This window comes from Neolamprologus multifasciatus, chromosome 5, assembly GCF_963576455.1.
Source record: "Neolamprologus multifasciatus chromosome 5, fNeoMul1.2, whole genome shotgun sequence".
Lineage (NCBI taxonomy): Eukaryota > Metazoa > Chordata > Actinopteri > Cichliformes > Cichlidae > Neolamprologus > Neolamprologus multifasciatus.
In genome coordinates this window covers 29,716,681-29,730,714 of record NC_140443.1, presented here as the reverse complement: position 1 = coordinate 29,730,714, position 14,034 = coordinate 29,716,681, and the positions used below count along the sequence as shown (strand labels likewise).

At 39.1% G+C, this 14,034-nt stretch overlaps 1 protein-coding gene and 1 pseudogene across 2 annotated transcripts; one reads left to right on the top strand and one right to left on the bottom strand.

Annotated features, from left to right (window-relative positions):
• Window positions 1-256: 256 nt before the first annotated feature.
• Window positions 257-4,628, bottom strand: LOC146519034 (uncharacterized). 2 transcript variants are annotated; one of them, XM_085159069.1, is made up of 9 exons: window positions 4,224-4,628; window positions 3,825-4,049; window positions 3,227-3,283; window positions 3,100-3,138; window positions 2,964-3,018; window positions 2,538-2,616; window positions 2,398-2,464; window positions 2,167-2,315; window positions 257-2,071 (listed from the first exon to the last, which is right to left on the bottom strand). In XM_085159069.1, exons 1-9 carry the CDS (start codon window positions 4,566-4,568, stop codon window positions 1,621-1,623), a joined length of 1,467 nt encoding a protein of 488 aa, XP_085015195.1. In that variant the 5' UTR covers window positions 4,569-4,628; the 3' UTR covers window positions 257-1,620. The 2 variants fall into 2 exon arrangements, with proteins under 2 accessions (XP_085015195.1, XP_085015196.1); XM_085159070.1 differs by having other exon boundaries at window positions 260-2,071; window positions 3,227-3,289; window positions 3,837-4,049; window positions 4,224-4,626.
• Window positions 4,629-8,181: 3,553 nt separating this feature from the next.
• Window positions 8,182-13,768, top strand: LOC146519033 (potassium channel subfamily K member 15-like; annotated as a pseudogene).
• Window positions 13,769-14,034: the final 266 nt, after the last annotated feature.

Genomic DNA, 14,034 nt, shown 5'->3' with positions numbered 1-14,034 from the left:
CTGTCTTCCTTCTCTCACCCCAACCGGTCGCAGCAGATGGCCGCCCCTCCCTGAGCCTGGTTCTGCCGGAGGTTTCTTCCTGTTAAAAGGGAGTTTTTCCTTCCGACTGTCGCCAAAGTGCTTGCTCATAGGGGGTCATATGATTGTTGGGTTTTTCTCTGTATCTATGAAGCGCCTTGAGGCGACTTTTGTTGTGATTTGGCGCTATATAAATAAAATTGAATTGAATTGAATTGAATTGAATTCACATCATCATCATCATCATTGTTTATTTGTATAGCACTTTAAAAACACACCAGGCAGACCAAAGTGCTGAACAACACAGATCAAAACAACAAGCAAAATTTAAAATACAATAAAATTATTAAAAATACAATAAAATTAATAAGAAAGGTGTCAGTTTCCTGCAGAGTTAAAAGCCAGGGAATAAAAAAGGTCTTCAATCTGGACTTAAAAACCTGCACTGATAACGCTTGTCTAATATGGAGGGGAAGGTTATTCCAAAGCATTGGAGCTGCAATTGACAACGCTCGCTCTCCTCTGCATTTCAGCATGGAGTACAAAGTCTAATCTTTACATTATAAACACAGTGGTGTAAAAGCAGAAAGTAGCATAGAAAAACCTAAATAAAGTAAAAGTACATTAAAGCTTTACTTCAGCAATATTCTCAGTTACATTCCTGCTGTTCCCATCCATGTTGTCGATTTAGGTGATTTTTCTTTAAAAAATAAATAAATCTAAATGCTCTCCCTTTGTCTCTGTGGAGCCTGCAAAAGATGGTGCTCACAGTCTGATGGGAACACAAGCTATTTTTGTTTCAGCTCAACTGTTTGAACCCATTTGATGAAATTTGCCTCAGTTTTAAAAACCTTTTTCTTTTAAATATTAATGGAACAAGTATTCAACTTTAAAGTTGTGTGTAATTTCTTGGCCTTCACATTGTTGTTTAGCTGTGATGATTGCTGGTGTAAGGAGTCAGATGACAGAATTAGAAAGTGAACAGTTGAGGCTGTTAACCTTTGATGGGCAGCAATATTTGGGAGTCTGTCAGAGATTTTTATGTCCTTTTGTAAAGTGACCAACTGTAGTAATACATGAATTAACTTTGTAACTGACTGTAAGATTCTTTATCTTGCCACCCTCTAATTTTATTTTGACCACAACCTGTACTAACCTGCGATTTGAATATGCAACTCTTAAAGGAAATTAAGAGAGATATAAAACAACAAGATGTGAACTTTCTGAATGAGAATGTTTTAATTCTAGACACAAGAATGCAAAAAAATTTAAAATACATTCATCACTGAGCAATTATAGTAATTAATTGATCCCACATAGTCACACAATAACATTAACCCTTGAATTTTGTGTAAAACATGCATCCATTTCAGAACGCTTAATTTTTTTTGTTCAGAAAAAGAATCAATTGCAAATAAAAATCCAAACTTTAAGTTGTAAATATTGAAGTAAACAAACATTTCTATAAAGAATCAACCCTTTGACTCAGTGTGTAAAGCACAATAACCTGCTAGTAATCTAAGATCTACAGTGTTGAACTAAATCACTCCACACTTCAGTGCAATTTATCAGTATTATTCATAAGCTTTTCATTGTCATCAATCAATCTTCATTATGGCTGAAAGTTTCTTCATCCTCATGAGACTCATCCTCTGCTTTGTTACACGACTCATCTGCAGACAGGTTTTCCTCTTCTTGTGCTTCACTGTCAGAAATCACAGTGTCCTCCTGTGACTCCACAGAGTCAGCGTCCTGTTCCTTTGCTGCCTTGGGCTCCTTTGACCACAATTCTTGGATTTTCTTTGGGCACCACACAAACTCATCTTTAAGCTCATAGTTCAAATATGCATACTTGATGAGACGTCTGCGCTTTGTCTTATCAAGTACAGCAAACATAAAGTAGCTGAGGACGCTGTCCCTGATGTTTGGAAGTTGTCCGTTGACCAGAGTCTCCTCCAGGAAGAAGCGCACCAGAGGGGCTTGGTAGTGACGGTAACCCAGGTTTCCCAGACACTTCAGGATGCGAGTGATGCGCAGGCTGTTGTGTGTGTGACTGTCAGACAGTGATCAGTCCCAAAAATACATCATTTACAGCTTTTTGTCACTTTTACTGCACACAGATTTTTTTAAATTCAGAGGTAGTTTTACCTGTTAAGGTTGTCAAATCTTTCTTCCCAGTGCTCTGCTCTCTTGACTTCTCCAGTTTCTTCATCACACAACACGATACCATAAAAGTCCAACATGAGCTCGTACGACTTCAGCAGGTTTTCCTGTGCAAGGCTGTGATTACGAAAATCCTGAAGGAAACATCGAACCTCTATCAGTGTATAAGACATGTTTTAATTTTAAATCATGACTTGGTAACTTTCACAGGTTTACCCTAATTTCTTCCTTTGTCAGTGTACTGGCCTCATAGTTCACTCCTGGTTCTTGCAGTGGGAACAACCTTTGAGAGAAAATGTCGTTACAAACTGGAACTGAACGTTTTACATCATATTTGTGACTATAGAGTAACTTACCACTGAATATATGTGTGCACGTACTCAAGTCTTTCATAGTCTCTACACCATTCTTCATGGAACTCAGTTATGCTGACACCTGGTAACAAATACAAGTCACAGCAAATAAATCTGTTTGTAAATGAAGCTGCACCGATTACGATTTATCCAGTGATCACTCAGGTGGCTCAAGCTGATATGTCAGTATCAAAAAATATCTTTTTTTTTTTTGACATCTCATGATTATAGCATTCTTGTGTAATATCAGTACCGTTTAAGGCCACTGAAGGTTCTGATGACACGGAGATATTTAGAGGATTAGTTGAATAAAATAATGAATTTTATAAGCTCTCATTCTTGAACAAATAAATTACAGAAAAACATTTATTTCACTTCCACTTTATGGACATACTTGACTCTATACTTTGTTCTACTAAAAAGGCCTACCGTCTGGCACCGATCGTTTCTTTCCAAGGTAGAAATTCAGATTAGACTTGTCGTCCTACACAAGAGAAAAGAATTTGATTCAAACCATTTTTTTTGTTCTTCTATGAAATAAATCTAAAAACAAACGTGTACATACATTTGTGTTCTTCTTCCTGTGCTGTGTCTTGATTTGGCTCTGCAGGGACACATAAAAGAACAACATGTGCTTGGCTTGTGCTTAAACATGAGAGTGTGTGTTTACAGTGTGTGTGTGTGAGACTTACAGGGTAGTCATGTCTGTAGTTCTGCATGTCTCTCGCAGCACGTTCAAATCTGCTGAACTTGTACTGGAACACAGAGGATAAATGAAGTTCAGGGGTAACACTGCACAGTTAAAGGAGACATTCAGTAACCCAAAGATCATCCTTGGAGATCCTCCATCTTTATTTACAATAAATTGATTTCTGTCTTTGTGCATATGTCATTCTGTGGCTCTTTGTATTCATTTGTTGATTATTGATTATTTCAGAGATATATTTCACAACACAAAATGTAGTCACCACGCTAAAAATGTTTCTGGTTATCTACTTCTTTGTTCACCATTGTTATTTATGTCCATTTTATTTTTCCCACTGATTTTAATCTCTTTTGGGAAATTTTAAATGTCTTCCTTTGGCTCTTTGTTGTTTTTTGAGCCATCTTTGTGATTTTGTCTTGCAGGAAAAATCAAGAAATGTGAACAGAGCTATCACCTCAGTAAAGTTCTCTGGAGGAGCCACTTAACACCTTGGGCCTGTGGGCCTGTGACAGGTGGCTCCTTTTATGCCTGCAGTAAATGATTTGTGAGCAGACGTGGAAAATCAAAGCACTTGTGACAGGCACTGGCTTACTTACATAGTTTGTTGTCTGTCTGATCCTGCTGGGTGGGCTCTCCTCATTCGGGTCGGTCTCCCAGGTTGAATCATAGTCGCAGTAGAATTCATCCGTAGTGTGAACTCGATACTCTGTGCTGTCAAACTCTTCTTCTTCCGGCCCTGTCAGCTTGTTCACTTCGTCAACTTCGTTTTCTGTGCGTATTTCAGACTCTTTTGGGTTTACCTTAGAAACCTAAAATGAATAAAGTAAAGAGCGGCATTATGCCATGTTTGTATCTCCAAGTTGCCTGTTATACAGTTGATCAATTCTTTATCACGTTTTACATTCACAGAATACAAACTTAAAACGATTGGTGAGAAACCTGCATGATCACCTGTTACTGTAAATGTTCATTTCTTTACTCACATTTTCATCAACGGTCTCAACTCGATCATTTTGAAAGTCCTCTTGGTTAGACCTTGCTCGCTTGCTCACGGGCTCCCCATCTTCGTCTGAGGACCTCTTCTGTCCGGCACTAATACCCTCTTCATCGTCAAGTGAATCTTTGAGTGGACGTGTGTTGTCGTCGCTTGTTTCAGGCTTATTTCCGTCTTTCTTTGAATAAGTTAAAAATCTAAACAGTGGAACCAGTGGAAAAAGCAAGACCAGTAAAAGATTCTTGTTGCGCACTATCCAGCCCCAAAGCGAGCGAAACCCATTGTTTCCAAACCAAAGCATTATTACTTTACAGCAGCGACACGGCACCGACATAACCCTCACGCGTGAAGATAATCGGTCAGTCAGTTTCGCTTTCGCTTTCCCTTACGCACTTCACAGAAAACCGAAACTAAACTTTGCGGCGACAACCAACATGTTACCGACTATTTACACGCTGCTGCACATCAAAAGTAGACTAGACTTTAGTTTGGGAAAACTTGGTTGACGTGTAAAAGTTAATTTTCTTTTAAAAGTAAACTATGTCAGAAATCCAAATACCTTCACTTGGGCTTGTGTTATATCACTGTTAGTATATTGTAATGTGACTTGGTTGTATATCTAATTAATAAACCAATTTTTATATATTTCTATATTTATTCATCTCATTAATGATCACGGTTTAAGTGTATGGGACATATCCCTTAAATTAAACCTAAACATTGCACCAGTGAAGGAGCAACACCTTAGATTTCCAAGACTTGGATTGAAACCCTATTTTTGCATTTAAAAATAAAAAATTATGGCGCTTAAAAAGGTACAAAGTTTACCTGTAATTGCATAAACAGTCAGGAATCCCCTTTGCACAGATAACCCATAATTTAGTCACACCTTCACCCCGATAGTGAGGTACACTCAGTAAATATTATTCCCTCCCAGGGCAGCCAAAGCTGAGTAAAACCTGCCTTTTTTATATATATGAAATCACAGAAGTTTTCCAACTTCCCGTTGTGATTGAGTCACATTAAATTCATCATTTCAATATGATTAATAGTAAATATTACAATTTGCAGGTGTCTAAAAATGAGATTTTTTCTGCATTTGATAAATTAGAATAAATTCAAGTTAAATTAGAAGAGTACTTTCTCTTGTCAGAGTCATCTTCACTGCAGGTGTCTTGATTAGGAGCCCTTTCTGACGTACATGACTTACAGACCATGTCCATGCCCTTTTGGCTAATAAGGCTCAAGAGCCTGTCGAGATTAGCTGCAAAGTTCAAGCCTGTTTCCCTCTGTGACACTGTAGCCTTGTCACTAAAGACATGTTTGTCTGCAAATATGTGTGAAGCCTCTACTTATTTTTTTTAAAAAGAGGTAGAATTTTTATATTAATGATAAAAATGCTCCAGATCTTTATACTATATGATCATCGTATCCACTGCCCTTATTCCCACTGCGGCTGTTATCAATGCAAAGATAGCATCATGTTTGCAGTATATTTCCATGGCTCATTTTGTACGGGACTGGCACTTGGACAGATGAGTGTCTGGACCTGAGTCGGTGGACATCCTGCTCTTAATGTCTTCCTGTGAGAGATAACAGGTTATATGAATTGTCCTGCTGAACAGAGAGATATGGGATGAGTACATCAGATAATACAGTGTCATTATTTCATGAATGGAGTTTTTAAACCAGCACAGACGCCCTTATTATAAACTCAGTTGCTTTTTGGGTTTATGGCACGCTACAATGAGCTATATATTTATGACTATATAACACTGCTTTGGTAATATTTGTTTCCTATGACGTGAAGTTCGCAAAAGGAATTGATCTGTACTTGTTTAAGCACCGTGTGAATTCATTTAGTGCTCCATGATGAGGCTGTTATCTCTCATACTCATTTCAACAGGACTATTCTTTCTACCATTAGAGGAAAGAAAGACTGAGACTTCTGAATCTGATTTGAATGAGGTGATAGCTTTTGTGTATCAGTTACTGTTGCACCTCCTCCCTATGCATGTGGCGTGTGTGGAGTGATGAGGTTGAATCAGCCTTACAATATAAAGAGATGTGTCAGAATGCTACACTGCTAATCTCTGCATGGTAGTCGATTCATTCGTGCTTACCAGAGCAGGCTAAGGTCCTGTATTGGCTGTAGAAGATGAAAACACAGAGGATGATAGTCATATGTTCTGCGGGGAATGGAGGCAGTAACTGTGGATTTTAATGACAGATCTTGGGCTCTTTATGGCCCGCTTCAGTGCAAGAATAGTTTCCACAAATTGGATTGCCCTCCTAAAATAGATGGGAACTTTGTGAAAGTGAAATAAGTTGCAGCATGGAGCTAAGGCAGTTGGCCTGTTTTCTGATCGCACTGCCGTGAACCCGATTAGCACGTGCGAAAATCCAACAGATGCCGCAGGAAATCTCAGTGAAGGCCCCTCAAACGAGGGCCCTGCACAGTTGCACTGATACGTACACACAAACCACCTCTACAGTCGGCCTCACTCGGCAAGCGCGCAGAACGTAGTTAATGACGACAGCTAGGGTGGTAGTTGGCTCAGCAGCTATGTACGCTTGATAAAGGTCAACGCTGCCACCAGCTAATGCCTCACTGCTGAGAGTAATACTATAGCTGCGGGTAGTGTGATTACTCCAGACAGGAGTACTTCACAGGGCAAAATAATACAGGGATGAGAGTCCAGAAAGGGTAGCTGGTGATGCTGTGTTTCTTTAAAAGCCTGCCACATATGTGAGTTACAGAATACACAACTTTACATTTAATTCGTGTGGATGCTGATTAAGCTACCGTATTTGTTTGTAGCAAATACTACATGAACGTACAGGTGGAGCTACGTAATTGGTTTCCCCCATGTATAAATCCTGGCAATCCTCCTGGCACTTAACAGCGTACACTATGTTACTCTGTTTGTGTCTGGTGACGCGATGCTTGGGGTGGACCAATTTTTGGCTCAGCGTGTTTTGGGGTTTAAAAGCCACAGAGACATGGTGTTTAGAAAAAATCCGTCTCAACTGTTCCCATACTCCTGACACATACGGGATCACTACAGGTTTTCCCAGCTTTGACAAAAGTCCAGCTGGGACTTTTGTCAGGTGCCAAAAGAAAGCTCCAGCTGATCCAGGAGAGAAGCAAAAACCTGTTTGTTTTGAGGCATCTCTCAAAACAAACAGATACAAACTTTTAATATTCATTCAGAAGTTTTCTGACTTTTAATTTTCTTTTGTCATTACTCAGCTTTTTCAAATGCAAACTTTTAATATGCTCAGCTACTTTTCAACCTCTTCTTCTGTGTGAACTTCAGCTTTCAACAGTTCTGCACTTTTTTTCAGATGAAAAATTCTGTATTTTTCAGCTCATTTAACATTTTTAGCTAAACTTTAGCAATTATTTCATTTCAGCTCAAAACATCCAGCGATCAGCATTCACACTGCAGTTTCTTCAGAAAATGCATTTTCTACTTGTTACTTGTTATTAATCTCTCGCTCTCTTCCACAGTACATCCTTCGTCCTGTCTCTGCCCTCTCCCGCAACCAGTCGCTGCAGATGACTTCCACTCCCTGAGCTTGGGTCTACCAGATGTTTCCTTCCTGTCAAAATGGACTTTTTCCTTCCAACTGTTGCCAAGTGCTTGCTCATAGGGAGTCATGTGATTGTTGGGGTTTACTCTGTATCATTGTAGGGTCTTTACCTTAAAATATAAAGGACCTTGAGGTGTCTATTGTTTAATTTTAGGTCTTCTTTGATACAGTGTGATAACCATTTTCATAAATCAGTCAAATGCAGTTTAAGTAAAAAAGCAGGATGTGCCTTAAGACATAATTGACATGGAGCTTCTGCAGGAATATTCAGAACCATCCCTCTTGATGACCACCGGTTTAAGGAAAAGGTGTTAGCGACTACAGCCATATTTTATATACAGTGATGCACATGTATTACATTAGTAGAACATTTAATGATTTTTTTATTGTGCTTTTCCCATAGAAAAGGTTTAATATAGTCCTGCTCTAATTTAGACATATTGTGTCATGCGTGAGTTTCTAACTTCCAGTCTGTCTTAAAACTAAATTTAAAGTAAGAAATTAAATGTATACTCTAGCACAAAACGTGAAACAAACTAAACACCCTATGCTGAAATCTTGCAACATCAAAGTGAATATAACTGTAACTGTTTAAAGAAACCGAACTGAGCACATTAGCACTTAAAAGTCCTCATAGTCCTCTTAAAGTTCAGTAAACGAGGTTATGCAAGCATGTTAGGATGGACGACTAAACCTGTGCAGACAAGTTTGGGGCCGCTTCACCTGACCACACGCTAATACTATAGGCTACACTTAGCCATTTAGACCTATGCTGTACTCCTAACAGGCCCAAGGCCTCTTTACACCATGAAGAACAGTGAAAACCATGTGCAGGATGGCTCTGATCCTGTGCATCTGTACCTCTGAGCAGCAGCAGCAGGAGCAGCAGCACCCTCCCCGCCTCCTCCGGGCACTCTGGATTTGAGGATGAGGACGCAGAACATCAGGACCCTCTCTCTCATCCTCTCAAGTATTTTCTACCTGCTTGTAGGAGCCGCAGGTTTTGACGCACTAGAGTCAGAAGGCGAGAGTTCAAGAAAAAAAGGCGCTGGAGCAGAAGCCGAGCGAGCTGAAGAAAAGTACGAGGACGATTTCAACGAGATCTGTGGTCCATCAGACAGAGCCGCATCGCGCTGGGAGGCAGTGGAAGTTCGTCGGCTCTTTTTACGTTGCCATCACCGTTATCACTACAATTGGCAAGTATATAATGTTGTGGCTTAACTTCACGGTATTGTGTGATTTTTGCAGTAATTTTTTTTTGACAGTTTTTCTTTATTTGGACCCTGAACAGCAACTCATTGAAAATAGACACATAAACTAGGCCTACCTAAATGATTTTCTGATTGTGAATTATTACTCCTTGTAATGTTGGGACGTAGCTAAAGTTTAGTCTTGTTTTAAATTAGCCTATTTACAGAAAGCAAAGCTGTCCAGAAACACCTGCTGTTGTTGTTCTAGGTCCAAATTCTTGGATTAAGATAGATGTAGTTTGGCCTTTTCAGCAAAATATCGGTAAAGTGATTATGTAGGCAGCTGCATATGTAGTAAACAAGTGTGCAAAGTTTTTGAAAGTTTTTAATTTTTTAATGGTAACCCCCCCCACCCCCCAACCCTTTCTTAAAATACTTAAACTACTTCTATGTGACAAAAAAGTACAGATCAGAAGCCTTAATCTCTTATAGCCACCTTGGAGCCTATCCCAGTTGGCAGTAGGCAAGAGGTGAGTACACACTGGATTGGTTACCAGTCCAAGGTTGGCCTGAACAGACCTAAAGCAATGAAACAATAACACTTTTCAGTTACAATTTCTCACGTGCTGTCTTATTGGTCTGATATAAACTCCAGCTTTCCTGCCCAACCTCAGACTGAGGAACAAAGGTCTGAGTAAACCACCCTTGTAAGTGTGCACGCCCTGTAATGTTAAGAAGCCAAAGTGTCACTATGTTTTCTTACAGCTTGGTAGCTTCATATATTATGTAGAAACAGTTGCCTTTTGTTAATCACCTATGTCCTTACCATTTCCCAAAAAGTTGAACTAATTGCAGAAATATAAACAGTGAGACAAGCGATGTTCCCTCTAAGCTGCGCACGTGCGCAATTGCGCACAGAAAATATGCGTTGCGCACAAAAAAACCCTCACCTGAATTGAAATTAAAATTAATACTTTAACAATTCTGTTTTGCAGTGTTAGTCAGTGAGTGACTGGCTGCTCCCGTATGGGATTAGAAAGATGCCACTTTATCCCATAGTCCAGCCAATAATGCGATTCACATTTGTATATACGCAGCTAAGCAACGTTGACAGGCTGTGACAGCGTCCTTATGTGCCGACACCCGTGTTTTAGCGAGCAAAGCGGCGTGGCTGATGTGGAGTGAAGCCACGTTAATGACAACGTGTACAACCATTGGAGATGTGAGCAGGACAGACGAACAATTGAAAAAGTGTGGACTTTATACCAGTTTTGATTTTGTGTTGATAGGTCACGTAAAACCAGAGTTATGATAAAAATATCTGCAATGTTTGGTTTTCTTCCTGAATACTATCGTTGTTTATATTTACTGCTTTACGTAAGAAACGGTAAAAACTGCGTTTTATAAGGAAAACGCTTGAAAGCACTCTCCACCTGTGAGCAAAAACAAAACCAAAACCCCCACCCTTTCCTATTGGTCGAAAAAAGTACCATGTCGACCAATCAAAAAATGATATGGCAACGTGGCATCTAGTTGTTAAGAAACGGGGGAAGTTTTAGGAGTGACGGTGGTGTTTTGAGATGTGAGAGATTTGCGACGTTTAGCGCAAATCTTGTGTAGTTAGTGTGTAGTGTAGTCAATAGTTTTGTTGTGTGTGTCAGAATAATGAGGCGAATGCAGAATGTTACAGGTATTACACGAGTGATACATCTCCTGCTGTCAGGCCTGCAGGCATCAGGCTGTTGTTCTCCTTTATGTCATAGTGGACAGAAATTATTTTTTGGAGTGGCACAAATAATTTGTGTGGCATCAAATTTAATGCAGAAGAGCTGATTGTTCTGTAATATATATATATATATATATATATATATATATATATATATATATATATATATATATATATATATATATATATAGTTAAAAAGTTCAAGTTATTTTTACTTCCAATAGTGTTAACATACTGCACAGGTCAATGACTAGATTTTTTTTACATTTTCATTGTAAGTGGGCTAAAGCAGTTAATTAAAAGTAGTCTAACATAAATGTAAATGCTGTAATTTGATTATTTTAATAAACCATGTAACTTGGATGGATTAGATGGTGGCGTGACCACAGTGCACACGTCTGATGTCGCTCACAGTGGTCCAAGGGATCGCTCAGGGAGTTTGTGTGTTCGCTCAGACACATTAAAAATTAGAGGGAACATTGGAGACAAGTATAAACAACTGAGAGAACCTGCTGTTAATGTCCAGTAAACACTTTTTATGTTAAGTAGTGGTGTGCAGGATTGAAAAATATTGGTATCAAGCCAATTCCATGTAACTCGAGGGCCAGTATTGGTGATACCAATACTGATTCAGATACTTTTAACGATAAAGATGGCTTATGTTGGAGAGGGCAGTGAGATGAGGGAGATTAATCATCAGTTTGCAAAGTCTGAACACATTTTCCAGCTTTTTGTGTGTTTTTTTTTTTTTTTTGGAGACCTGGAATGTAAATGTGCTTATCACTAAAGGACTTTCAGTCAGCTTCTGTTGTTTCAATGTGCTAGAGGCTATAAATAAAATTATGTGACAGTCAACATACAAAAAAGTTCAGATATTTTTCATAGCCCGTGTTTGACTTGTATTTTTTCATTTCTATTTTACTTATTTATTTAACACAATTCCATGGACTACATACTGAACATAGAGGATAGAAACAAAGTATCAATACTGAGGCGCTAGTACTGATCTGATACCAATACTGAGTTATGTGTGAGTATCCCTGCCTTGCAGTGTTTAAAGCAGCAATATACTAGTTTGATGTCTATGGAGCTTGATGACTATGAAACAGTAGTACTCAACCTTTGACCTGTATTATTCTTTGACTTTGCAGGTTATGGCCATGCTGTTCCGTGCACCAATGCTGGAAAGGCCTTCTGTATGTTTTATGCGCTCTTGGGCATCCCTCTGACGCTGGTCATGTTCCAGAGCCTGGGCGAGAGGATCAACACTTTTGTGAGATACCTCCTGAGCAGAGTCAAGCAGGGCCTGGGCTTACAGAAGACAGAGGTGTCAATGGGAAACATGGTCCTGGTGGGTTTACTATCTTGGGTAAGCACTTAGTTTGCAGGAGCTGCAGCCTTTTCCTATTTTGAGGGCTGGAGCTTTTTTAATGCCTCATACCTCATACTGCTTTATCAAACTTTACCATTGGGTTTGGAGATTTTGTAGCCTTGCAGACAAAAGATGCGCTCTAGAAGCAACCTACCTACGTGGCATTTAGCTTCATGTACATTCTAGTTGGGCTGACGGTCATCGGAGCATTTCTTAACCTGGTGGTGTTGAGGTTTCTCACTGTAAGCTCAGGTGAGCTTGATGGGAGCTCCACTGCAGGGGAAGAAGAGCAGGAGTACAGGGAGATCGTGGACATTGGAGAAGGAACTGCTGAGGACCTATGTAAGGATGATGAAGATGAACTTATCAGGCTTACCTTTCCCATGGAGGATTGCAACAGCTTTGTCAGCCTCCTGTCTTCTCCTGCAGAGGAGCACAGACCTATTATACCCAAGAATGCAAACCTGCCTGAACCCAGCAGACTCCAGGCTTTGTTCCTTTGCATGCACTGTTGCATGGACGTTTACAACAGCGCCTCTCAGTCCCACTGTGACCAGACAAGCAACCCTGTCTTTTACAGTACCATCTCCTACAGAGTGGACCAGGCCCCTTGCAGCTTCTACACCGTGTCATCACAAACCTCCCCCAGCAGCGTGGCACTCTGTCTGGGCAAGAACAATTCTCACAGCAGGCGGAAATCACTCTGACTGAGATCTTTGAAGACTTGAAGTTGAAATAGCCTTTGTTTTGGATCTTTGTACGCACAGAGCCCATAAAACCATCGGATTTTCTCTTTGGTGGAATAAACTGCCTCATGCTTTCTTTGTTATGAAGCTTGTCCGATAAAATGTAACATATTAAAACTAAATATGCAGTTTATATTGTATTTACACTGAACATTACCAATGATCTAACATTTGAAGTATATCAATAAAGTATAGTTTATGCAACTTTATGGTTTTACTTCACTATATCACCTGCAAAAAACAAACCAACAAATTAAAAAACAAAAGAAACAAACAAAAATAAAACACCCACACAACTCATGTGACCTTTTTTCTGACCGTTATTTCCAGTCTTTGCTGTTTCCTGTCAGTAGTGTTCACTTCATTGCTCTGGCTAGTTCTCCAGGTAAAATGTTCATCTTTATTGCTCAGTTTTGGGGGACCTGGAGACGGACACATGGTAAAAGATGACTGAATGATGGCAGTAGCCAGGTAAAAACCAACCATATCATCTCTGTCAAAGAACAGAAAATGAGCCGTGGCACAGAAGTGGCCTCCAAGTACAAGCTATTGTCTCAGATGTGTGGTTGAATGACACATTGCAGATTCGATTTTTAATGCAAACCACTGATACCTTCAATCTCATCTTATTTATCTGGGGGAAAAAAAGATTTAATGGAAAAAGTTAAGGTGTTTATTAAGATTATTAACTCCACTGATTATTTACAGTGAGGTCATTAAAAACGTTATGTAATGTCTTCAGTGGATCTGAACGAGCTTTCCACCCTGAGAAAAACCCACTGATGTCAGGCTGTGATGGAGGTGGACAAAGGTGGGCATGTACCTTAAAGAAGGGGTTAAGCAACACAGTGCTATTAGTTGGATTATAGGTAGGGGTAGAATACACAGGTACATTTAATGAAAAACTGTACAAATATATATATATATATATATATATATATATATATATATATATATATATATATATATATATATATATATATATAAATTTATTTTATAAATTTATTTATAAAGAAATAAATTTATTTATAAAGAAATAAATTTATTTATTTATTTATTTTTACTAGAATAATTTCCATTTACGTGAATGTGGAAGGGGGTAGTCACAAACAAACCCAACACCAGCTGAGGGGCATTGTACCCAAGGAAATATTAGTGTAATAAACCTT